The 25081-nt window shown below is 40.7% G+C and overlaps 1 protein-coding gene across 1 annotated transcript in view; it reads right to left on the bottom strand.

Annotated features, from left to right (window-relative positions):
- cadps2 (Ca++-dependent secretion activator 2) overlaps positions 1-25081 on the bottom strand; it is a 602458-nt gene that overhangs the window by 322370 nt on the left and 255007 nt on the right. The window contains exons 4-6 of the mRNA XM_048607831.1: positions 12814-12894; positions 11282-11518; positions 7073-7194 (exon numbers count right to left, since the gene is read on the bottom strand). Of these exons, the coding sequence (XP_048463788.1) occupies positions 7073-7194; positions 11282-11518; positions 12814-12894 (440 nt within the window). The remainder of the gene's footprint in view (positions 1-7072; positions 7195-11281; positions 11519-12813; positions 12895-25081) is intronic.

Genomic DNA, 25081 nt, shown 5'->3' with positions numbered 1-25081 from the left:
CTGAACTCATGCATAAGTAGAAACATCGTTTCAGCATCCAGCCTGTCAAGACCATTCAGGATCTTATATACTTCAATCAAATCAATCCTCATTCTTCGAAACTCCAGCAAGAAAAAAAGCCCAGTTTATTCAACCTTTCCCCACAAGTAAACCTTCTCATTTAGGCATCAATCTAGTAAGCCTCCTTTGAAACACCTCAAATGCATTTATATCCTTCCTTTGATAAGGAGACCAAACCTGCACATGGCATTAGAGATATGGTCTCATCAATGCCTTATACTACAGAAGCATGACATACTTACTCCTGTATTTAGTTCTTCTTGCAATAAAAGATCAGAATGGAAGACATAAAAAGTATCCCAAGAATATGAGAAAATTAGACGACAGAGTATAATTTAGAACTATGATCACGAGAACAAAAGTATTGGAAAGATTAATGGGTCTAAACCTTGGAGGGTAACCTGGATCTGAAGACCTGGATCCACTTAAAAGAAGTGGCAACAGAGGTAATGCATTGGTTTAATCTTCTAAAATTCCCTGGATTCTGCAAAGTCCCAGCCAGTTAGAAAACTGCAAATGTAATTCCTCTATTCAAGAAAAGAGGGAGACAGCATGCAGTAGTAAGCTTTGGGAAGTTACTCAAATATTTAGGTAGTGAAGCAAGACATTGAGGTGATTATGATACAACCACTCAGAGTCAGTATGGTTTTGTGAAATGGAAAGTATTTGACAAGCGTATTATGGTTCTTTGAGGATATAATGAAACAGGATGGATAAAGGGCAACCAATAGATGTAGTGTATTTGAATTTCTAAAAGACATTTGATAATGTGCTACATATTGCATTCGGTAAAATCTCATTGAGTTGGCAGTGTTACATCAGCACAAATAGAGGAATAGCTAACTAACATTCAGGGAAAGTAACCCATTTTCAACATGGCAAACTATCTATTAGATGCCACAAGATGAACGTTGGGGCCTCAGCTACTGACTATATCAATGACTTAGATGAAGGGACTGAATGCAGGCTGCACACAGCATACTGTGTACCGTGTTAGTCATTTTATTTATGAAGGGATATAATTTCACTGTGCAGTTTATTAGTTCAACTGGTGGATTTCCAAGATGATGAGGTTGTTTTATGAGGAAAGGTTGAACAGGTTGTGCTTATACTCATTGAGGCTAGCAGAATGATAGATGATCTTATTCAAACATGCAAAATTCTGAGGAAGCTTGACAGAGTAGATCCTGAAAGGATGTTTCCTTTTGTCAGGGAATCTAGAACAAGGGGTTTCAAAATAAGAGGCCTTTCATTTAAGATAGGAAAAAAAGGAAGAATTTCTTCTTCCAGAATTTTTGGAAGTCTCTTCACCAGACAGGACTAGAGACTGTGTTACTAAATCAATGTACCCTGGCAGTCATACCTTCAGGGGAGATTTGCACTTTATTTGCACTTTATTCAGCATACCACTGAATGTGGGGCAGCACGGTGGCTCAGTGGTTAGCACTGCTGCCTCACAGTGCCAGGTACCCAGGTTCAATTCCAACCTCGGGCAACTATCTGTGTGGAGTTTGCACATTCTCCCCACGTCTGTGTGGGTTTCCTCCAGGTGCTCCGGTTTCCTCCCACAGTCCAAAGATGTGCAGGGTAAGTGGATTGGCCATGCTAAATTGCCCACAGTGCCCAGGGATGTATGGGTTAGATATGGGAAGTATAGGGGAATGGGTCTGGGTGAGATGCTCTTCGGAGGGGTGGTGTGGGCTTTTTGGGCCAAATGGCCTGTTTCCATACTGTAGGGATTCAATGATTCATTGGCTGGCATTGCCTTTATTTACAAGATTGGGATATTAATCAGTGTTCCTAATTGTGGGTCCCTGCCCTAGATATTCTCATGGTTTAACAATCTCTCCTATAAATAGCACCCATGTCCTTAAGACTCAAAACATTATTTTCACTTTCCACTATTTAGACACGTGAAAGTGGGAACCGAGACGTAACAATGCCTCATGCTTTGTGACTGGTTATCATAATCTTAGGCAATTGTCCAAACGTGTACTTCTCCAATCTTTCAAAAGGTGGGCTGATCAACACTTTGCACAAAGATACTCTTCATTAATTGATTTTATTTTGCAATCAGCAAAAATATTGACCTACAGGATGTTGCCACAATATTGCACATAGGGCAAATCTTCTCACAACCATCCAAGGACTTCAGCAGCTAGCCATCAACTATTAGGTTGCTCTATAGTTTATCATGATTGAGCTGGGGCTCCTCTTTACTTTGATTCTTCCCACAATCTCCTCAGTCTGTTGGCATAGACTGCTGATGGCTAAGGGTGTTTTTTTTAAGAGTTGCCCAAGGAGTTTATGAATTGTCCTCTAATACAACAAGCCATTTTAATTGTCTGCATCCTCTTTCATTGTGGGCCTTCTCTGTTTAATCTCTCAAAGTTTACACGTAACAAGTAGGAGACCACTCATCACTGTTTTCGGTCCATTGCTGGGCAATCCTTGCCCACGCACAGCCTCAACAATAACTAGCACTTTGGTCAGCCTGCTGGCGCTGCTGAGCTGTCTGGATTGACTGGAAATCCTTAATAGAAACAGCTGCCCCTGGGGAAGCTAATTGTTTGTCGTTGACAAGATGCAGCCGATGTCAAGCTGTCGACACTGCTTTTGAGCTGAGATGATCCCTGCCTCCAACACTAAGTTCAGCCTGTCGAGCCCTTGACAGGTTGAGCGTGTAAACTATTTCCTCCCTCTCTTTTTAGACGTCTTTTGCTAGTTTTAAGTTAAAAATTCAGGGCACACCCCAGAGACATGAGCATAGAATTTAGACTAATGCTCCAGTCCAACACTGAAGGAGTGCTGTATTGTCTTCCAGATGAATAGCCTTTATGCCCTTTCAGGTGAATAAATGTTTCATAGTACAGAATTGGTATTTCCTTTCTAATGTTGATTTTCTTGCACGTCAGTCCTGATGAGTACAAGACAAAGGGCCTCACCTCTATTTAGCAGTGTTTCAAATGAATATCAATGAGACCACATAATGTTCTGAAGATGATTAGGAGAAATCTCCCTGGTGTTTTCCCAATAATTATTCCACAACCACAGAGTCATACAGCATGGAAACAGACCCTTTGGTCCAACTTGTAGATGCTGGACAGTTTTCCGAAACTGAACTAATCCCATTTAACCACATTTAGCCCATACCCCTCTAAAACTTTTCTATCCACATACCTGTCCAAATGTCTTTTAGATGTTGTAATTGTACCTGCCTCTACCGCTTACTCTGACAGCTTGTTCTACTCTCTGTGTGAAAAGTTGCCCCTCAGGTCCCTTTTAAATCATTCCCCTCTCACCTTAAAGCTATGCCCTCTAGTTTTGGACTTCTCTACCATGGGAAAAAGACCTTGACTATTCACCTTATCTATGCCCCTCATGATTTTATAAACCTCCATAAAGTCACGCCTCAGCCTCCTACACTCCAGGGAAAAACATCCCAATCTATCTAGCCACTCCTTATAATGCAAACCTTCCAGTCTCAGGAACATTCTTGCAATCCTTTTTTGCACATTTCCAATTTAATAATAATCCTTGTATGGCAAGGTGACCAGAATTTAAGCAGTACTCCAAACGTAGCCTTACCAATGTCCCAACTCCTGTACAGTCGGTTCTGATATAACGCAATAGTTCCGTTCTCAGTGATCTCACATTTTAAGAAAATCGTGCAATAGCCACACCATTTAAACCAACGGAGCCAGAATTGCATTGTAGTCAATACAGGTAAAGAAGGCTCGTGTTCTACAAATAGCAGTATAAATTCTTCATTCGCGTTAAAGCCAATTCACATTGAAGAAACATGCATTATACCAGAACCGACTATACTCAGTGCTCTGAAGCCAAGCATGCCAAATGCCTTCTTCTAAACCCTGTCTACCTGAAATGCCACTTTCAAGGAACTAGGTATCAGCACCCCTAGGTCTCTCTGTTCAACAAAACTCTCCAAGGCCCTACCATTAACTGTGTTGCTCTGCCTTAGTTTCTCTTACTAAAATGCAACATGTCACATTTATCTGAATTAAACTCCATCTGCCTTTTCTCATCCCACTGGCTCAGTTGATTGTGATTCTCTTATACTCTTTGATAACCTTCTTCACTGTCCATTATACCAACAATTTTGGCGTCATCTCCAAACTTGCTAACCATGCCTCCTATGTTCTTGTGCTAATCGTTTATATAAATGACAAACAACAATGGACAACCAACTTCACTAATACAGGCCATTTGGCCATTATCATATTACTGGTTGTTGTGGAGTAAAGGATTAAAAATAACATTATTTTAGGAATAGGTGCTAAGTGTGTGAAAAAGGAGCCAACAGAACTACAGTGCAAATCTGCAGGGTTCTAGAAGATGTCCATTGTTACAATTCCCTGTATATAGTTATATTTAATAAAACTGATACATGTTCACTTACAAGGTTTTAGACTTGAATTAACTACATTTACGCTTCTGTGCATGAATTGTTTGCAGTATTTCCTACAGCTGTAGCTGCCTTAAAACATACTTCATTGGCTGCAAGACATTTTGGAGGATCTTGAGACAACAGCAGGTGCTATATAAATTTAACTTTTTTAATTCATGGATGCTGCTGTGTGCAAAAATGGATACTATGTTTGCCTACACATCAGTTATTTTGACATAATTAATTACGATGCCCTTCAAGATGTGAAGATCTCTCTTAGGGTTGCAGGAGAAAATCTGGCTGTGAAGAATGGAATTAGGCAGGTGGACAATTCTTAAAGCTAATTACAGAATTGGGATATTAATCAGTGTTCCTCATTGTGGGCTTGCTCTGGATATTCTCACGGTTTAAATATCTCTTCTATAAACAGCACCCACATCCTTAATATCCAAAATTTCCTTTACATTTTCCAATATTTAGACGTGTGAAAGTTTGGGAACTGGGATGTAACAATGCCTCATGCTTTGTGACTGGTTATCATAATCTTAGGCTGTTGTCCTAACGTGCACTTCTCTAAACTTTCAAAAGGTGAACTGGTCAACGCTTTGAACAAAGATACTCTTCATTAATTGGTTTTAGTTTGCAATCAGTTAAAAAAAACGTGAAAGCATCAGCTAGATATTGGGTGATGAAAATTTCTTTAAATCCCCTCTAATTAACAAAGTAATCCAGTTTATTCCTCCTCTCCAGAGCATCAGGGTTGAAACCAGATTATGTCTGTAGATGCAGAAAGTTTAGTACCTCTTGTGGGAGATTCTAGGACCACAGGATTTAATTTCAGAATGTGGGGTCACGTAAAGATGAATTTCATCTCTGAGTATATTGTGGAGTTCCTTATCGCAGAAGTCTGTCAAGGCTGGGTCATTAAGGATATTCAAGGCTGAGAAAAATAGATTATTAATCAGTAAGGGGATCATGGATTATGGGGAAAAGGCAGGAAGGTGGAGTTGAGGATGATCAGATCAGCTGTGATCTCATTGAATGGTAGAAACAGATGGGCTGACTGGCCTCTGTCTGTTCCTACATCTTATGGTTTTGTGGTTATTTCCACTGCCTTCTATTCTAAGAAATCCCTTCCCACCATTTCAAACTTTGGGCCTTCTCACCTGCAGCTTTTCCTTTCTCAAACAGTTTTTTAAAAACCGAAGTGTCCCATCGTCACTTTCTGATTTATCTCAATATCTTTAATTTCCTTTACAACTTTAACATTGCCCTCCATAGTGCAGCTTTTTTTATTTGACATTTCACTCAGACTTCCTAATGAAAAAAAAATGTTTCGAGAAATGTACCCAATGGCCTTGAAAAACACATTCAACAAAATGACAAAAATGGCTAAAATGGATGGTGTTTATTTTAATAGCCAATTACCAATGAAAACAGCAATTAGATGAGCACCTATTAGTGCCCCACCAGATCATTCATCCTTTCCATTTTGCCGTACGTGTTTTATTCATTTAGACAGAGAGAAGGCCGTAGTTACATTGCATCGTTTTGAAAAGCTATAGTTATATAAACAATAGGCATGAAAGGTACATTTATATTTAATATTGAACTCAAAGTGATTCAGCTGACATCTCTGCTCTAGTTTCTGTTCTTATTCAACACAGAATAACAGGGTAACACCTTTTGTTCAACGACATGCATTAAAAACTAGTCTGAGCTTACAAAGCAGAGAGCTCTATTCTTTCAGTGGTATAATAAAATGCCAAAAGAGATCACTGCACAATTTAAAAGCTCTGATGTATTGGTAGTATGTTTGATAAAAAGAAAGACTACTCATTACACCTGGCCCAGGTTTATTTTCCTTACAGTATGCTTACAAATATCATACACACAGTTAATGACAAGTGAGTGTGTTTTCTTGCCACATTGCCATCCTCCTAATGACTCAGCATGTTTTTGAGTGAGTAACTATACCTTGTGGATGAGATTCCAAGTATAAATTGTCTTGAGGTATCTGGTCTTGACCAGGACTGATTCAAACGTCCCAAGGTTGGGGAGAATGAAGTTGATCAGTGCTTCCGTTATCCTCACCGGATATGTGTGTGTCTGGATTGCAGGTGAGGATAGAAATGGGCTCAATTGCAATGACACATATAACTGACTCATCATGCTTGTCCTGTCAACCTCACACTTGAAGTACATGCAATCACCGGAGCTGAGGGGTGAACGAGGTGAAGTACAGGAGGGTGTTCATGAAAACATACAGCTACCACGAGTCAACAACTTCAGGGTGAGGTTTGAAGAGAAACTTGCATTGAATTCAGAATGAACAAGAATATATATATATTACACACACACACACACACACACACACGATGGTATAAGGTACAATAAGCTGAGGGCCAGTGTGGCACAACATGGCTAATATGTAGATTCCCTCCGGATGAATACTGTGATGTGTAGGGCCACTTAGGAAAGCAAGTACCATTTGGAAGCACAATGATATGAAATGTGAACAAGATCAGAGCTTCTGCAAACAGTAAACAAGGTGTAGATGTTCCAGACAAAACACATCTGTAAGATCAAAATACAGTCACTTACTGTGGCCTTGAGGCTTCCGCTTGGTCAGTCTGAAGTTTTTCTCCACCTTCCACTTCCATTGTGCAATACACAATACGATTGGGTGCCACTGATTTCAACCCCTGAACTTCCATTATAACAATCTAAAAACACAATTAAGAAGCTTGAGAAACAGTGACGGAAGATCTTTGAAAACACATTCTTCTTGTTACCAGGACTGGTACTGTTTGAAAGACTGTATGCTTACGCATTAGCAGAAGTAAGAGTTGGTGTCTCCATCATGGATGGCATCCTGCACTGGAATTTTAGGATTGCTTAGCTGAAAGTCTGAAGCACAAAGAACATTGGCCTTTTTCTACCAATCCTCCATTAGGAAGCAGACGAAAGTACGGGTGAGTGAAAATGGTACCACTAGGTGTGGGCATGGGTCTCTTGTTCAGCAAAACAATCACCGAGTGCAGTCAGACATCAAAGTGTGCCCTAGAAGGTGGCTGCTAAACTTTACAAACTGTACCACATGTGCTAAACCAAATTCCTTCCATAGCACTGACATTTCCTTGCTCCCAGTAACTTCAGAACTACCAAGTTTCCAAAGGCTTATGTCACCACCTGCACTTGCCACAATATGATTCAACGCCATTCAGAGATGTACACATTGTGCTGAAATGTATTATTAGACACAGCATTAATTGGGCATCTAATTTCGAAAGTCAATTGCTCAGTGTTGGGGTGGGCCTGGGAAGACATATTAGAATTAATTAATTCAGTTGCATAGATTCATTCTGAGGCTTGAGTTGATTTTTATTTCGCAAAAGTGACGATGTCCCAAGAAATATTGTTTCTACTAAAGATCCAGTCAGAGTCTCCTCGGTTAAGGTACTCAATGAAGTATGATCAAATGCATCAAATTTCCTGACCTGGGGGCATTAGATTCAAGTGATCACATTTGGCTTAAATGAAGGGCTGCAAAATATCCCTGAAAAGCAAGAGTTAATCATTTTAAATCAATCATATGCAAAGTGGGATTGATGACTGGCATCCAACCCCACCAGTGCTCACTTTCTATACACAGGACTTGCAGTGTGCAAGATGTCCAGTATGGGCCACTGTCAGTGAATGATGTGAAACTGTGCACAAGCCTCATTCGACTCTCCCAGAACAATATTCAAATTATGCAGCTGCTCTATAATGTGGCTGTGTTGTGGACCAACCAAAAATAAATCAAACTATGTAAGCCCAATAACAGTACCTGAATTATCCATTCCCCTACACCCTCTATCAAGAAATCCTCATGCATGGGAACCCCAGGAGCACCTCACCAACAGCTGGCATGTGAACATCTCACTCTGATCCTACAAGAAGCAGCAATGTTACCTGCAAAAGCGCCAGAAAATGACTCAATAGAAGTGACCTCATGCTATTTGGCAAAGGATAATACCTGAATAATCATGAAACTATCAAAACTTCTGTACATAAAGACTGTAATCCCAGGCAACTGGCTGTAGAAAGAAAGATCAAATTGGGTGCATGTCCCAACATTTACAACCTGCGATTGTTTTCATCAGCAGCTTAAGAATATTGATTCTAAATGTCGTAATTCTTGGGAAACCAGTTAAGTAGTTACCAGAATTCAGCTCCTCTCCACTATATGGGAATGTACTACTTGTTGTTTATTCCATATAATTTCTTTCCTCAGCTTTTCACTTTGACCACCAATCCTTCCCAATCCATCTACAAATGCAAACAGACAGAGCAGGACAATATCATGCTTTAGACTAGCATCATTTAGTGGACAATTGTCTGATGATGGACACGTGTTGGTAGTCTATAATAAAGCCAGAACTAATTAACTGACAGAGTTGTAGACTTTCTCATTTTATTCCAGTTTCACTTTCTGTCTTTCTCCAAACTATTATGCAATTGATTCCTAGAAAGGATAATGATACGTTTCTGCAGTAAAATTTGTTCGTGTTCTGTAACATAACCGTTTCAGTGACTTCAAGTTATATAGAGTGGGGTAACATGCAAGACACAGCTGATGTCTGTCCTAGGAAAGTGTTTTGCAGACTTTTAAAGGAAATGTTTTAGGTTATTGAGTCACAGAACTATGATCTGCCAACTTCACACATAGCACGGGCAAACACTATGTTAGATTGCACAGGCTGGGTGCAAACGGAAGTGCAGGCAATGACATCTGTTCAAAGCCTGACCTGCATGTATTTGTGCAGCTCTGTGCAGGGAAAATCCCTGTGACTAGGAGCTTATCTGCTATTAGCCCTGTAGCATTCTCATCCCACCCAAATGAAGCAGAAAAGTCCAGGGTGAATTGAGAAGTGATGCTCATTAGTATTAATGTTACTGTCATTAATCTTGTGTGCCTGATGACAATGCAATGAGGTAACCATATCAGCCAAACTGTAGAACAAAATGATAACCTTCCATTCATTAATGCAGTGTATAGAGAGATCAATTTTCCACAGCCAAACTTTATCTAGGAAGTGCGCTCCCTCACTCACATCAAACAAACCAGGCAGATCCAATCTGCAGAAAGTAAACTTCAGGAATATCAATGCTGGCCAATGTCGTGACATTTGATCAACAATGAAAGTCACCATGAGATCAGAACTTTGCATTTCTTGTATTGTGGTTACTAGAGAAGACTGTCAAATGGCAAAAAAAAATCTCCCTAATGCAATGACCCTTACAAACTTGCTTTTTGGTCAGTCCTCCTCAGACCCTTGGAGCTGCTGTCTTTATTTCTGATATCAGGATGTCCCCTGAGATATCTGAAAATCTGGAGATGTTGGACCTAACTGCGATATTTAAAATCACTCCTCCTTCAGTTTTTAGCAGGTTCCTCTCTGCTGTCAAATAAAAGCATATTACTGCAGGCACTGGAAATCTGAAATAAAATCAGAAAATGCTGGAGAAACTCAGCACATCTAGCATATATCTGTGGAGAGGGAAATAGTTAAAGTTTGGAGTCCATTATGTCCCTTCCTCCGTACACTTCTGAACAGTCATATTGGATTTGTTAAGTGTGTTCAAGAAAACTGTCAAAATCAATATGTAGATGGTCTCACGAGAAAAGGGGCAAAACTCAACCTCCTCTTGGGAAGAAAGGCAGGGCAAGTGACTGAAGTGTTAGTGGGGGCGCACTTTGGGCCCAGTGACCATAATTCTACTGGTTTTAAAATAGTTATGGAAATGGATAGGCCTGGTCTAAAAGTTAAAGTTCTAAATTGAGGCAAGGCCAATTTTAATGGTATTAAGTAGAAATTTTGAACAGTTGACTGGGGGAGGCTGTTCACAGGTCAAGGGTTGACTCACAAGTGGGAGGCACTCAAAACTGCAATAATGAGGTTCAGGCCCAGCATCTTCCTGTTACTGTGAAGGGCAAGGCTGGCTGGAGAACAGAACACTGGATGACTAGAGATATTGATGTTCTGGTCAAGAAAAAGAAAGAGGCATATATCTGGTATAGACACCTGACCCGAAACATCAACTTTCCTGCTCCTCTGATGCTGCCTGGCCTGCTGTGCTCCTCCAGCTCCACACTGTGTTATCTCGGACTCCAGCATCGGCAGCTTTTACTATCCCTGGGATCAAGTGAATCCCTTGATGAGTATAGGAGAACACTTAAGAGGGAAATCAGGAAGGTAAAAAGGAAACATGAGATAGCTTTGGCAGATAAGGTTAAAGAGAATCCAAAGAAATTCTATAAGCAGGCTAAGGACAAAAGAACAACTCGGGAGAGAATAGGGTCCCTTAAAGGCCGTCTGTGTGTGGAATCACAGGAGATGTGCGAGAGCCTAAATGAATATTTTGCATCGGTATTTATTTAGGAGAAAGACACGGAATCTAGGGAACTCAGAGAAATAGTGATGTCTTGAAAAAAAAAGAGTCCTCATTACAGAAGAGGAAGTCCTGGAGATCTTAAAATGCCTAAAGGTAGGTAATCCCCGGCACCTGATCAAATGTATCCCGGTGTCTCCCAAAGATAAACAGATCCTGCCCATTTCACTTGTGACCTTTAAAACTAAATCTCCCATCTTTCAGCTCCATTCAAACTCAGCTGTTAGGGGTTCGTGCAGCAGGATCTCAGAAAAGAACAAATTCATTCTTGTCTTTCCATTTATGGTAAAATGCCAACAAATCATTTTTCAACTGATCAGTGGCAAATTTAAAATCTCAATGGCATAAGGATTTCATGAATCCCAATTAACCAACCTCCAGCGTGAATGACAGCACAACATCAGATTTTGAGAGCTGGATTTCGTTTTCATCTCCAATGTCCAAAAAGGAGGAATTCTGGGACCGTTTCAACTTCTGTAGTTTAAACTCTGGGCCTCCCTTTGCCACTGGCAGGCTTTCCAAGTTGGCCATGAGCAGATTAACAGATGATTTCAGCTCTTCAATGTACATATTCTCCATATCCTTCTGGACAAACTTCAGAAACTTTCGTTCCTTTAAAAACAAAATAAGAGTGGAATAATAAAAAAATCCAGATGTAGTTAGAACAAATAAGATAATAACAATTGTTGTGCCAATGACAGACACTGCGGGATACTGTGAAAGTACAGCGAATAATGCATGGGCTAACAACATAAACAAGGACAATTGACTCAACTCCCTCCTTCTATTGTGATTCGGTGCTCGTGAGAAATGTGTCTATAAGTTTAAACTGACCTAAACATGGCCCTTTTCTGTTACTTGAATTTAAATTTGAATTCCCCTTGTAGGCCCAAGAAGCCTATAGTAACAGTAGTGACTACATGTTTGTGTTTCTAACACTCCAGAATAGTCTCCGGGAATTGAAGATGAATCTTCAGGACAGTGCTGTGAGCAACTAGGGAAGAGGAAAAAAATATAAAGAAGTATTAAAAATAAAACTTGCTTTGAACATTTCTACTCATTGTTTATAGAATACTGAAATTGAGAAAAGATATTTGACTATGTCTAGCATCATTCAATAGGTAATGAAGAATCTATTCACTTCCCAATTCAGATGTGAAGGCAGGGCACTGAGAGGATAGTCATGCTGAGCAACCATGCTGAGCCTGGGAAACTTGGAGGCAGAAAACTGTACAATTAAATCTTGCAGAATGAGTCCAATTAGTGTCATCAACTCTATTTGGGGTCACTGCATAGAATGCTTTCACCACTGTCCCACAAAGAGGGAAAGCATTTCTGCTTGCACCTGGTAAACTGAATATTTCTATGTGCAGGACAAAATCAACCTGCTTAGCTTCTTACAACAGCCACAGTCAAATGTGGATGCAAAAGATGAAACAAAGTCCAAAAGATGTGCAGGTTAGGTAGGTTACCCATGCTAAATTGTCTATAATGTCTAGGCATGTGCAGTCTCAGTGGATTATCCACAGTAAGTGTGGAGTTACAATGATAGGGCAGGAAGCTGGGTTTGTGCGGGACATCGTTCAGAGGGCTGGTGCAAATGCGATGGGCCAAATGGCCTCTTTCTGCACTGGAGGATTTCCATGATTGTGTGATGAAAATCTTCTGAAGCAAGTAATGTTTCTAGACTGGGAGTGTGCATTATTCGCAGGAATCTTCATCACCTTTACATGGATGCTGTTAGTCATCTCAATGTGATCACGTCCCCAAATGGCATTGCTGTGACATTTGTAACTCATTTCTCTACTCAACTGAATGCTCAACATGGGTAAATCTGCATTGTTTCATTTTAAATACAGTTCTAATATTCATTATACATACAGCATTCATTATCAGTCAACACTCACTTTAGCTAATTGCTCGGCCATCTGCAGTCTCCCATCAAGTTCACGTCGAATCTGAGCTGCTTGTTCATCAGCATTGTCCAGCTAAAATACGGAACATATTTCAAGAAGTTAGTGTGGAAAACAAAAGGTAAACCATTGCCAATGCTGGAAATCTGGAACAAAAACTTAAAATGCTTCAAACATTCAGCAGCTCAGGTACCATCTGTGGAGAAAAGGCTTGACAACTTTGTTCAGAAACATTCCTGAATATGCTCACACCTCTAACCATCTTACATTCACCATTAGGATGATTGTGATTTTTCTCCTGGTTTGCCCATGACCATTAAAAACTAAATCTCAATGTATTGGAGAGTGATTTTCAATTCCATACAAATCCTGGACATTCCTGGCAAACTGAGATGGGAGAAAACCAAGTCGAGAATCTTTTCCCTGAGGTTCAGGAGCAGATCTCCACACTTAGATGGACAGAATACAGTACAAAAAATAAATTATTTTCTCTCTCACTTTCTTCCTTTCAAAAAAAAAGACAAATATTTAGATGTACACAAAATCGGGGCATTTTAATTTAAGCACTTCATTTCAACTTGCTCCAGATGCCTGTAAAAAAAACTGACCAAAATGGATAGCAAAGTTTAGGCAATTCACTGAAATATGAATAGGGATTAACTCCGAAATACATGTTGCTCGTACATATCAAGAATGAGTAGAAGAAGAATGAAACACTGTGCTGTTTAAGGAAACCTGGATAGTCCAAAGTGAGCCAAATGATCTTTCTACGGAACCAAAACTATTTCGAGGAAATTTTCAATGAAGAATATTATTTCAAGAGCATCAGGGAAGAACAGGATTTTGATGTTGATCAGTCAGATGGGGGAAGAGCAGCAGCACAGGGTCAATGGACAAGTTTCTCTCGTCCTAAACTAAAAAGTTAATTATTCTATTTTCTTTGAAGTTGCTTGTTGCATCTTATTAAGAATTGAATCAAATTCTAGCCTGGCTATTACCTTCACTCATGATGAACAATGTGGTTCAGAGACCTGTTCTTAGATTGACATTGGCTTTATAATGTTTGACACATACATCCAACTGGCAGTAGTAAGGATTTCTACGGACTGCAGCGGTTCAAGAAGGCAGCTCATCATCCCCGTCGCAACTGCATTAGGGATGGGCAATAAATGCTGGCCAGCCAGAAATGTCCACGTCCCAACAGTCGAAAAAAAATCTGAAAGCACTTCACAATTTTTGAAGCACTGTGTTTGAAGTGCAGTCACTGTTGCAATACAGGGCAATGCAGCCATCAATTTGAGCATAGTCACCACCCACAAACAGAAATGTGATAATGACGAGATAATCGCTTTAGTTCTAAGGATCACTGGAATTGAAATGTTAACTCTGCTTTCTTCCTAGAGATGCTTCCAGGCCTGCTAAGTTTCACCTGCAATTTCGGTTTTTGTTTCAGATTTGCAGCATCGGCAGGTCTTTGTTTCATAATCACTTTGGTATGCTGGATAATGATTAATTGCTGAACTGGACTGCTGGAATATTCCCTTCTTTTATCTCAATCGTGCTAAAGAAGCGCCAGATGAAATCTTGATTCAATATATTATCTGGAAGATAGCACTTTGGACACACTTGCACTTTCTCAATGCTGCACTGGAACATTGGCCTAGTGGCTCAGGGCTTCCAATCTCATGCATGTCAGAGCCCTCAGATACCTCAGTGCCCTGACTCTGCAGGAACTGCCCCAGAAACTTAAACTTCTGATGGGCATTGTCCACCTCCTGAGATTCTGTGTAAACATCTGACTTGGAATTAGAGCGGAAAGCTTGAGAGATATCTGATGGACTTGCCTAAATAGTAATAAATGAATTAATAGTGAATAATAGGAAACAGCAGGCAACCTTAAACTAAGTCAAACTCCTGGGTAACTATACAACTCAACACATTCTGCCTTCCCTCTGAATCCTCTTAAATCCATTCCCTTTTCCCATTTTAAAGACTGCCAATGTAGACTTGGTGATATTAAGTACCTATTATTTAGAATCTGGGTTCTGAAACCCACAAGCTATGAATTCTTAATGATCACAAAATGAAAGAAAATTATTAAAAGAAACTAACATGCCGATAGACCATGTATCTGTCATGCCTGAGGACGAATTCTTAATGAATTTCTGAGTGAAAATGGCAAGGTAATGAAGTCAGATTAATAGGACTGATAATGCAGATAATTAACTACATTTCCACATTACATATAATTGTAATTGTTTGCAGATCCAATAGTATCAAGCTCCCCCTGTCAGAATGTTTCCAGTTAGACATTACTTGCAATGATTTACAAGCGTCTGATCAGAGCAGTCTTACATAACCAGAAAAAGGGAATCTAAAGTGCTGTCAGTTGTAAAGCTTTTTTTTCCTTCCTTCTGGTGTCTTTTTCTTTTCCTAATATATCAAGGGTTACTGTAAATCCTGTGTAACGGAATAATAATTCAAAAATATACTGAGTACACAGCTTTAACAAGGAGTTGCACACTCAGAAGAGCTATCAATCTTGGTGAATGTTATAAGTGAGATTTATGACCAGTGAAGAGACCGATCAGAAACCTATTTAAATTGCAGAAGCCACAAAACATGTCAAAAATAAATAAAATTAAAAAGGCTTGGCAAGCCTAAACAGGATTCTTCATAAAACTCAGAGCTGGAAGGTCATTATCACATGCTGTTACTTGTTTTAACTTCAATATAGCTGTTACCCTGGAGATGAATGACACACCTCACTGTCTGAGAACTTCAACCATCAAATACAGACGGGTTTAGTGACACACCTTGGTTTAAAAAAAATTTTTCAAGATTCTTTTCATGATCAGTTTCAATAATCTCTCCTACAATTTCTCAGAAGCATCATGATATCACACCCAAACACAATAAAATCTTCAGTATGTATTTATTTAAACTTCTGATTTTTTTTTTCCAAAACATTTTCCAAGTTGTGCAAACTGAATTCCATGTATACGGTTGAGATGATTTTTATTCAATTTAATCAATGTTCCACCTCACCCCTCCCAAGAACTGGAGATCCTTTGTTTAAAAAAATTCAGCCATAACATCACCAAAAAAAACAATTATAATTAGGTTGCTACATTGAGAGTCATAGAATGCCTACTGTGCAGAAAAAGGCCATTCGGCCCATTGGCACACCACCGGCCGTCCAAAGAGCATCCCACCCAGACCCAGCCCCCTAATCTATCCCCATAACCCCATTCTCCATAGTCTCCACCTCCATACACACTACGGGAAACTTAGCATGGACAATCCACCTAACCTGTGCATCTTCGGATTGTGGGAGGAAGCTGGAGATACAAGACGAAACTCACACAGACACAGGGAGAACATGCAAACTCCACAGAGTCGCCCAAGGGTGGACTCAAACCGTTTGAGGCAGCAGTGTTAACCATTGAGCCACTGTACTGCCTAGATATTACCCATGTTCAGCATCAAAAGGGCAACCCTATCCATTGTGACAACCAAAATATGACATCAAATGCCCAATGAGCATATTAAACGAAGTGCCTGCAGAGTTAGTGAATGCACTGGCACCAATTTTCACAGAATTCTTAGATCCTGGAAAAGTTCCAGAGTATTGGAAATCTGGCAAAGTAACACTTTATGAAAAAAATGGAATGAAACAAAAAACTGGTGATTAGCTTTTTGCTTAACATTGTTATTGGGAAATGACTGAATCTATAATAAAGAATGCAAAAGCAGAGCATTTAAAGATACATAATATAATGAAGTACAGTCAGCATGGCTTTACGAAGGGAAATCATAGCTGACAAAGTTATCACAGTTCTTTGAGGACATAACAAGCAGGATAAAGAGAAAGCAGTAAATGTAATATATTTGGATTTTCAGAAAATATTTGACAGGTACTGCATGTGCCACTTAATAAGAGGAGTTGGAGGTAATATATTAGCATGGATAGAGGGTTGTTTAACTAATAGAAGACAGTGAGTTGGGATAAGGGGGACATTTTCAGGATGGCAAACTGTAACTAGCGGAGTGCCACAGGGCTCTGTGCTGGGATCATAATTACTACAATATGTACTACTGACTTAGATGATGGAAGCAAGTTTACCGATAACACAAAATGCGTGGGAAGGCAAGTGCTGAGGATGACACAGAGACTATAGGGGGAGATGGACAGATTATGTGAGCAGGCAGATGAAATTTAATATAGGAAAATATTATGCGTCATGCAATTGGGCAGGAAGATTTGAGGAGCTGAATATTATGTAGCCAGAGAAAGACTGTCGAAAGCTGCAGCATGGAGGGATTCGGAGTCCTTGTGCATGAAACACAAAAAGCTAGTATCCAGGTTCAGCAGGTGATCAGAAACATTCCATTTTGAATGTTGGCCTTTACTTCAAAGGGAATAGAACATAACAATAGGTGAGTCAGGCTAGAATTATACAAGGTACAGTTAGACCACTCCTGGAAAACGGTCAACAGTTGTGCTCCCTCTATCCAAAGAAAGGTTTTACTAGCACTGGATCCTAGATATACAGACTTTCTATTGAGGAGAGGTACCAAAGAAAGCACGTGCCACATGCCCTAATGACTACTGAGCAGTGGCTCTGATCTCCATAATCCTGAAGTGCTTCAAAATGCTGGGCATGGCCCACATCAACTCTAGCCTCCCAGCCTGCTTCGATCCCCTTCAATTTGCCTACTAACATAACAGTGGACGCCATTTCCCTAGCCCTACGCTCATCCCTGAAACATGCGGACAACAAGGACACTGACAAAGGCTCCTACTCCTTCAGCTCTGACTTCAACACCATAATCTCCTCCAGACTAATCTCAAAACTCTGCCCTCTGTAACTAGATCCTCAGTTTCCTGACCCATAAATGGTATCAGTGAGGATAGGCAACAGCACCTCCTCTACGACAACGCTCAGCACTGGAGCCCCCAAGGATGCGTTCTCAGCCCCCTACGGTACTCCATGTACACCCATGACCGTATAGCCAAATTTCAAACGAACACCATTTACAATTTTGCTGATGACACCACCGTGGTAGGATAGATATCAAACAATGATAAGTTGGAGTACAAGAAGGAGATAGAGGGCTTGGTGTTGTGGTGCAAAGAAAACAACCACTCTCTTAATTTCGGCAAAACAAGACAACTGATCACTGACTTCAGGAAGAAAGGAGGAGGACACGTCCCCATCTACATCAATCGAGCTGAGGTGGTGAGGATCAATATTGTCAAATTCCTAGGAGTGACAATAACCGACAACCTGTCCTGGACTTCCCACGTAGATTCAACGGTCAAGAAGGCACAACAATGCCTCTTCTTCCATTGGAAGTTTAGGAAATTTGGCATGTCCATAAGGACCCTCACCAACTTTTACAAATGCACCATAGACAGCGTACTATCTGGCTGCATAATGGCCTGGTGCAGCAACTGTTCTGCTCAGGACCATAAGAAACTGCAGAAGGTTGTGTGCACAGCCCAGACCATCCATTGACTCCATTTACACTTCTCGGTGCCACAGAAAGGCTGCCAACATCATCAATATCACCCACCCACCCCATAATGCTCTCTTAGAACCTTTTCCATCAGGCAGAAGATACAGAAGCTTGAACATACACACCAACAGGTTCAAGAACAGCTTCTTCCCTGCTGTTATCAGTCCGCTGAATGGACTCTCTAACTTCAAATAATGTTGATGTTGCTTTGTGTACCTCCTGTGCAGTTGTAACCTGTATGCCTCGCTCTGTCTAAGCACTCTGTGATCTGTATTTCCTTGTTTGCTATGATCTGCCTGTACTGCTCGCAAAACAAAGCTTTCTGCTGTACTTAGGTACATGAGACTACAATAAATCAAATGAAATGAAATCAAATCAAATCAAGATTGATGGGTTGGGTCTGTACTCATCAGAGTTTAGAAGAATGAAAGGTGAGCTTACTGAAACATACAAGATTCTTAGGGGGCTTGAGATAGTAGATGTGAAACATTGATCCCCCTTCTAGGGTCCAGAGGGCACAATCTCAGATTAGCATGAGACTAGCACCATGGGAAAATCAAGGGCCATCAGGATTCAGGGATATTCCTGATATTCAAAGTCCTAAACAAGAAGGCATGATGCCTAATGCTGCATTGAAACTGTACACAAATTACAACTTTGAAGGAAAATTGAAGGATTGTTTAGCCAAAAGCAAATTTAAAAAGGACCTCACGAAACCTCATACCTCAGGAAACAGCTGTTATATTCAGGAGAAATCAAGCGAATTCCAAGACACTACGGCATAAATTGGCTTGGTCCCAGGAAAAGCAAATGAACTTTCATAGAGACAAGGGAATTATTGAAGGGTAGGCGAAGCTAAAAAGAGTTCACAATGTATGTCTTTATAAACTACAGTAAAAAGATTGTAGCACTGGCTTTTAATAAAAAGTTTTTGTTTAGAATCAGCAAATCTCGTGATGTTGTTTTGTCAGTTAATTACTGGCTGTTCAAGTTGCTCTTTAAACATTGATGTTCTGTAATACAACTGGCACAGCATTGTATATACTTTACCATCCACTAAGATACCAGACAAAACACTGCACTTATTGTTTCTCATAAAACTGGCACTGCAGAGTGGTCGACTTTATGATGCAGTAAAAACTTTAGTTAATCTTACAGCTTGTAAAATAATATTATGTTGGTCTGGAGGAAAATGTAGGTGGTCTGATTCGTAAGTTTGCAGATGCCACCAAAACAGATAGTGAGGAAAATTGTCAAAGGATATAGCCATATTGATACATTGCAGATTTGGGCAGACAAATGGCAGATAGAGTTTAACCTCAACAAAGGCAAGGTGATACATTTTGGAAGATGAAATTCAGGTGCAAACTATATAATGATGGCAGAACCCTTAGGAGCATTGACATACAGAGGGATCTGGGTGTACAGGTCCACAGACCCCTGAAAGTAGCAACACAAATGATCACGGTGGTCAAGAAGGCATACAACACGCTTGCCTTCATCAGCTGAGGCATTGAATATAAAAGTTGGCAAACTATGTTACAGCTGCATAAAACTTCAGTTAGACGTTTGGAATACTGCATGCAGTTCTGGTTGCCACATTACCATAAGGACATGGATGCTTTGGAGATGGTGCAGAGAAGGTTTACCAGGATGCTTCCTGGTCTGGAGGGTTTTAGTCATGAGGAGAGGTGGAAAAACTTGGATTGTTTTCACTGGAAAGACAAAGGCTAAGGGCTGACCTGATAGAAGTCTACAAAATTATGAGCGGCATATTTACGGTGGATAGTCAGAGGCTTTTCCCCCCAAGGTGTAAATGTCAACAACAAGAGGGCATAGGTTCAAGGTGAGAGGAGCAAAGTTTAGGGGAGAAGTGCAGGAGAAATTTTCACAAGTGTGGTGGGTGCCTGGAACACACTGCAAGTGGAGGTGGTGGAAGCAGGCACGTTAGCAATAACTAAGATGTACCTTGATAGACACACAAACGGGAGGTGAACAGAGGGATAGAACTGCATTTGGGCAATAAGTGCCAGGTCTAATTAAGGATTAAGAATTGGTGCAGGCTTGGTGGGGTCCTTGAAAGGCCTCTTCCTGTGCTTCTGTTGTATTATGTAACTTTGACAGTAGGCAAAATTATAGTACTTTTTGGATACTTACAGTCACACATAGTCATAGAGTTATACAGCCCAGAAACAGACCCTTCAGTCCAACCCGTCCATGCCAACCAGATATCCTAAATTAATCTAGTCCCATTTGCCAGCATTTGGCCCATATCCCTCCATACCCTTCTTATTCCTGTATCCATCCAGATGCCTTTTAAATCTTGCAATTATACCAGTCTCCACCACTTCCTCTGGTAGCTCATTCCATACACGCACCACCCTCTGTATGAAAAAGTTACCATTCAGGTTCCTTTTAAATCTTTCCCCTCTCATCTTAAACCTATGCCCTCTAGTTTTGGACCCCCTCACCCTGGGAAAAGACCTTGGCTATTCACCCTATCCCTGCCCCTCATGATTTTATAAACCTCTGTAACCCGTCAGCCTCTAATGTTCCAGGGAAAATGGCCCCAGCCTATTCAGCCTCTCCCTATAGCTCAAACCCTTCAATCCCGGCGACATCCTTGTAAATCTTTTCTGAACCCTTTCAAGTTTAACAGCATTTTGCCTGTAGCAGGGAGAGCAGCATTGAATGCAATATTCTAAAAGTGGTCTCACCAATGTCCTGCACAGCCGCAATTCCAACTCAGGGACTGCTAAACTGCTGCACATTCGCTACAATAAGGTGCCACTACAATGAAGACATGTGCTGCATGGGAGTCAGAAACAATGCAAACAAAACCCATGTGACGTGAAGGCATTGGAAATAAATTGAAAACTGCCAATAGAAGCTTAATTCTGGTCCATTTCCTCAAAATTTTATACAGTGACTATGGAGGATTGATATAATATTATTTGCCTGTTACAATTCTGATAGTAAAATAAGAGACTGAATCTGTGGATGTTGATCATTTGGCAGCTGCAGTAAAAGGTAGAAGATGGATTCATTGGTACAGCGTGGGACTGATATGACAACTCACTGTGATAGAAGTAGTCCAACAAATTCAAGTTTATCCCACTGCCATCAGTAAGCGCTCAAGACTGCTTTGATTTTGTCCTTGCATGGGACAAAATAATGTCAAATTTATGGAAGTTGGATCACCAGATTGCCTGTGATATGTGGCACATTGGCTGGCGAGAGCAAGGAAAATTGGAGCTGAGCGTTTCCCAAAGACAGTTTGAACAGGCCGTTGAAATTATGCCACCACATCTTTTTAATCTCTTTTTGGCAGAAAAACGTTCAGCTGCTTTAATCAAACTTGTACTCATAGAATCCAAATGGTGTTAGCTCATCGAGTTCACACTGACTCTCTGAAGAGCAGCCCACCCAGACCCACTCACCCCGCCCCCCCGCACCCCCGCACCCTATCCCTGTAACCCTGCATTTCCCATGGCTAATCCACCTAACCTACACATCTCTGGACTGTGGGAGGAAACTGGAGCACCGGGAGCAAATGCACACAGACACAGAGAGAATGTGCAAACTTCACACACAGCCAGTTACCCGAGGGTCGAACCTGGGTCCCTGGCGCAGTGAGGCAGCAGTGGTAATCACTGTGCCACCCTGTTCTCCACTTTTCCACTGAAATCAGACCAGAGCCTCAGAAAGTAAACAACGGTAGGTTGCTTCCTGGGTCATGCTGCAGGTATGACACTAGTGAAAGGGACTGGCAAATTAGCCTGGATTTTCATGTCAGTGGCGAAGCTATGGTTTACATCACTTACTCCATTCCAAAGTAGAAGACCATTTTTGCAAGCTGTTATGGGAACTTGCTTGTCCCGGAACTGGAATCTGGATCCAATGGGGAGGTTAGGAGGCTAGAGGAAGCTAGTGGAGAAGTGCAATTCTGGTGAAGCTACATCCCCTTTAACTTTACATGTTGAAGTTACATCTCTTGCGGGCTGCCATTAGTTGAGTGGCAGGTAATATGCTTTCCAACGCTTCAATCACTCCCTTACTCCCACTACTCCCAATTGTCTATTCATTATTGTAAAACTGTGAGCATTAGAATGTACAGCTTAAATGAATTAGAGGTACTCTTGAAATATGGGGTAAGGGTCATGGATAAAAATAATTAAATACAGCCTTCATTTTGATTCATTTAAATTAAACTTTGTGGAAGCTACACAGCAAATTATGCATTTATAATTCTTGATTAGAGAAAATTAAGTTTAAAAGGCAGATAACTGGTCACAAATGAAATTGTTATTACTGCCAAGGGTAACTAAAACTATGAGAAGATTGAGATCTATTTATACACAAAACTCATCATAATTATGAGTTGGCAACAGATATGCCATCATGAAAAGCACAGATAGCTCATTATAAAACTATTCGATTAGCAGGCACTGAGATAATAAATACACATAATCAATCATACTGATACACAACAACTGCTAATTATCTATTTCTTATTTTGGTATTACGGGTATATTCTCACAGTACTGGCACTGTTTAAATGCTGTTCAAAAACTGGGAATTTTTAGAAGCTGATAACACAGTGTGGAGCTGGATGAACACAGCAGGCCAGGCAGCATCAGAGGAGCAGGAAAGTTGACATTTTGGGTCAGGACCCTTTATCAGAAAATTTTTAGAAGCTGCCATGGTAGGGTCATGCAGAAGGTAAGGAGGCATGGGATAGGGGGAAATGTGGCAGATTGGATTCAGAATTGGCTGACCCTTAGAAGACAAAGGGTGGTAGTGGACAGAAAATATTCAACATGGTGCTCAGTTATGAGTGGTGTACCACAAGGATCTGTCCTAGGTCCTCTTCTATTTGTGATTTTTGTAAATGATTTGGATGTAGGAGTGGAAAGGTGGATTAGCAAGTTCGCGGACGATACAAAGGTGGGTCACGTTGTGGACAATGCGGAGGGCTGTTCTAGGTTACAAAGGGACATTGATAGGATGCAGAGCTATCTGAGAAGTGGCAGATGGAGTTTAACCCTGAAAAGTGTGAGGTGATTCATTTTGGAAGGACAAACTTGAAAGCAGAATACAGGGTTAACGGAAAGATTCTTGGCAGTGTGGAGGAGCTGAGGGATCTTGGGGTTCATGTCCACAGTTCCCTGAAAGTTGCCACCCAGGTGGATAGAGTTGTTAAAAAGGCATATGGTGTGTTAGCTTTCATTAATAGAGGGATCGAGTTCAAGAGCCGTGAAGTTATGCTCCAGCTACACAAAAGCCCCATTCGGCCACATCTAGAGTATTGTGTCCAGTTCTGGTTGCCTCATTACAGGAAAGATGTGGAGGCATTGGAAAAGGTGCAGAGGAGATTTACCAGGATGTTGCCTGGAATGGAGGGAAGGTCTTACGAAGAAAGGTTGAGAGCGCTAGGGCTTTTCTCTTTAGAACGACGAAGGATGAGAGGTGACTTGATAGAGTTGTACAAAATGATCAGAGGTATAGATAGAGTAGACAGCCAGAGACTTTTTCCTAGGGTGGAGGTAGCTATTACGAGGGGGCATAGTATTAAAGTGAGTGGAGGTAGATATAGGGGAGACGTCAGAGGTAGGTTCTTTACTCAGAGAGTGGTAGGGCGTGGAATGCATTGCCGGAGAGGGTAGTGGAGTCGGCCTCATTAGGGGCATTTAAGCAGCTATTAGATAGGCATATGGATGATAGTATAAGGTAGGGATGGAAGTTAGATAGACCTTAGGATTAGGGCAAAAGTTCGGCACAACATCGTGGGCCGAAGGGCCTGTACTGTGCTGTACTGTTCTCTGTTCTATGCCGTGCATCATAATTTATGGACAATTAAAAATGAACTTATGTGAACAATTTAGCTCAGTGCTGGGATACCGAACAGGTTATATGTTTCACAGTACGCACTCTGGTCTATTCCTGTGCTATAAGAAACCTTAACGCAGACTGGGCCAAACCTGAGATGGCCCCAAAGACCTGAAAGTCAGCAAAATCCAAAATCCAGTAAGTTCTCAGTTCTTAGTCTGCGGTTTTGCGAGGTAATGGTTCTTAAAGGGTTCCCACTGAAGACAGCACTAAGCTACACCCAAATGTCAAGAATTGGTTATTAAATCACACAAGGTGTGAATTCATCCATTTTGTTCACCAAAAGTAGGGAAATCTCCATTTTGGCCACAGATGGCAGGAAACCTCCACTTTGGCTAACACATTTAACAGAAAAGTTCAGCATCCAGTACAGACTGGTGAAAAAAATGTTGACTATGAAGCTTGGAAATCTAAATTCATAAAAGACAGAATTGTCAGAATTACTGATAAGAATTGGTCAGATTTTTTTTTTTTTTTTTTACAGTCCAAAGAACACCTGACTTCAGAGAAAGTCATTCAGATGTTGAGTGAAGCAGAAATCTGGAAGCAATACAGATCAATCCTAAGAGGGATGATCAAACTTATTACAGGAGATCAAACTGAATCAATTGTATTACTCAAGAGAGAAACCCCAAAGACACATATGACAAGCTAACATGGAGAGTACCCAGAAAGCAGATGTTAAAATTTAGTGTCAGTACTGTGGAACAAGAAATCTTCAACAAGTTCCCAGCTGTTAAGAAAGAATGTTAAATCAGTAAAACAATAGATCACTTCCGGAAAATGTACATAGTTAAGACATAGTTCCAGATAAGAAGTGAATTACTCAGACAGAGATTTTAATGATATG

The sequence above is a fragment of the Rhincodon typus genome, chromosome 18 (genome assembly GCF_021869965.1).
Source record: "Rhincodon typus isolate 14 chromosome 18, sRhiTyp1.1, whole genome shotgun sequence".
NCBI classification, from domain to species: domain Eukaryota; kingdom Metazoa; phylum Chordata; class Chondrichthyes; order Orectolobiformes; family Rhincodontidae; genus Rhincodon; species Rhincodon typus.
The sequence above is the reverse complement of the archived record's forward strand: the minus strand, read 5'-3'. Positions and strand labels throughout refer to the sequence as shown.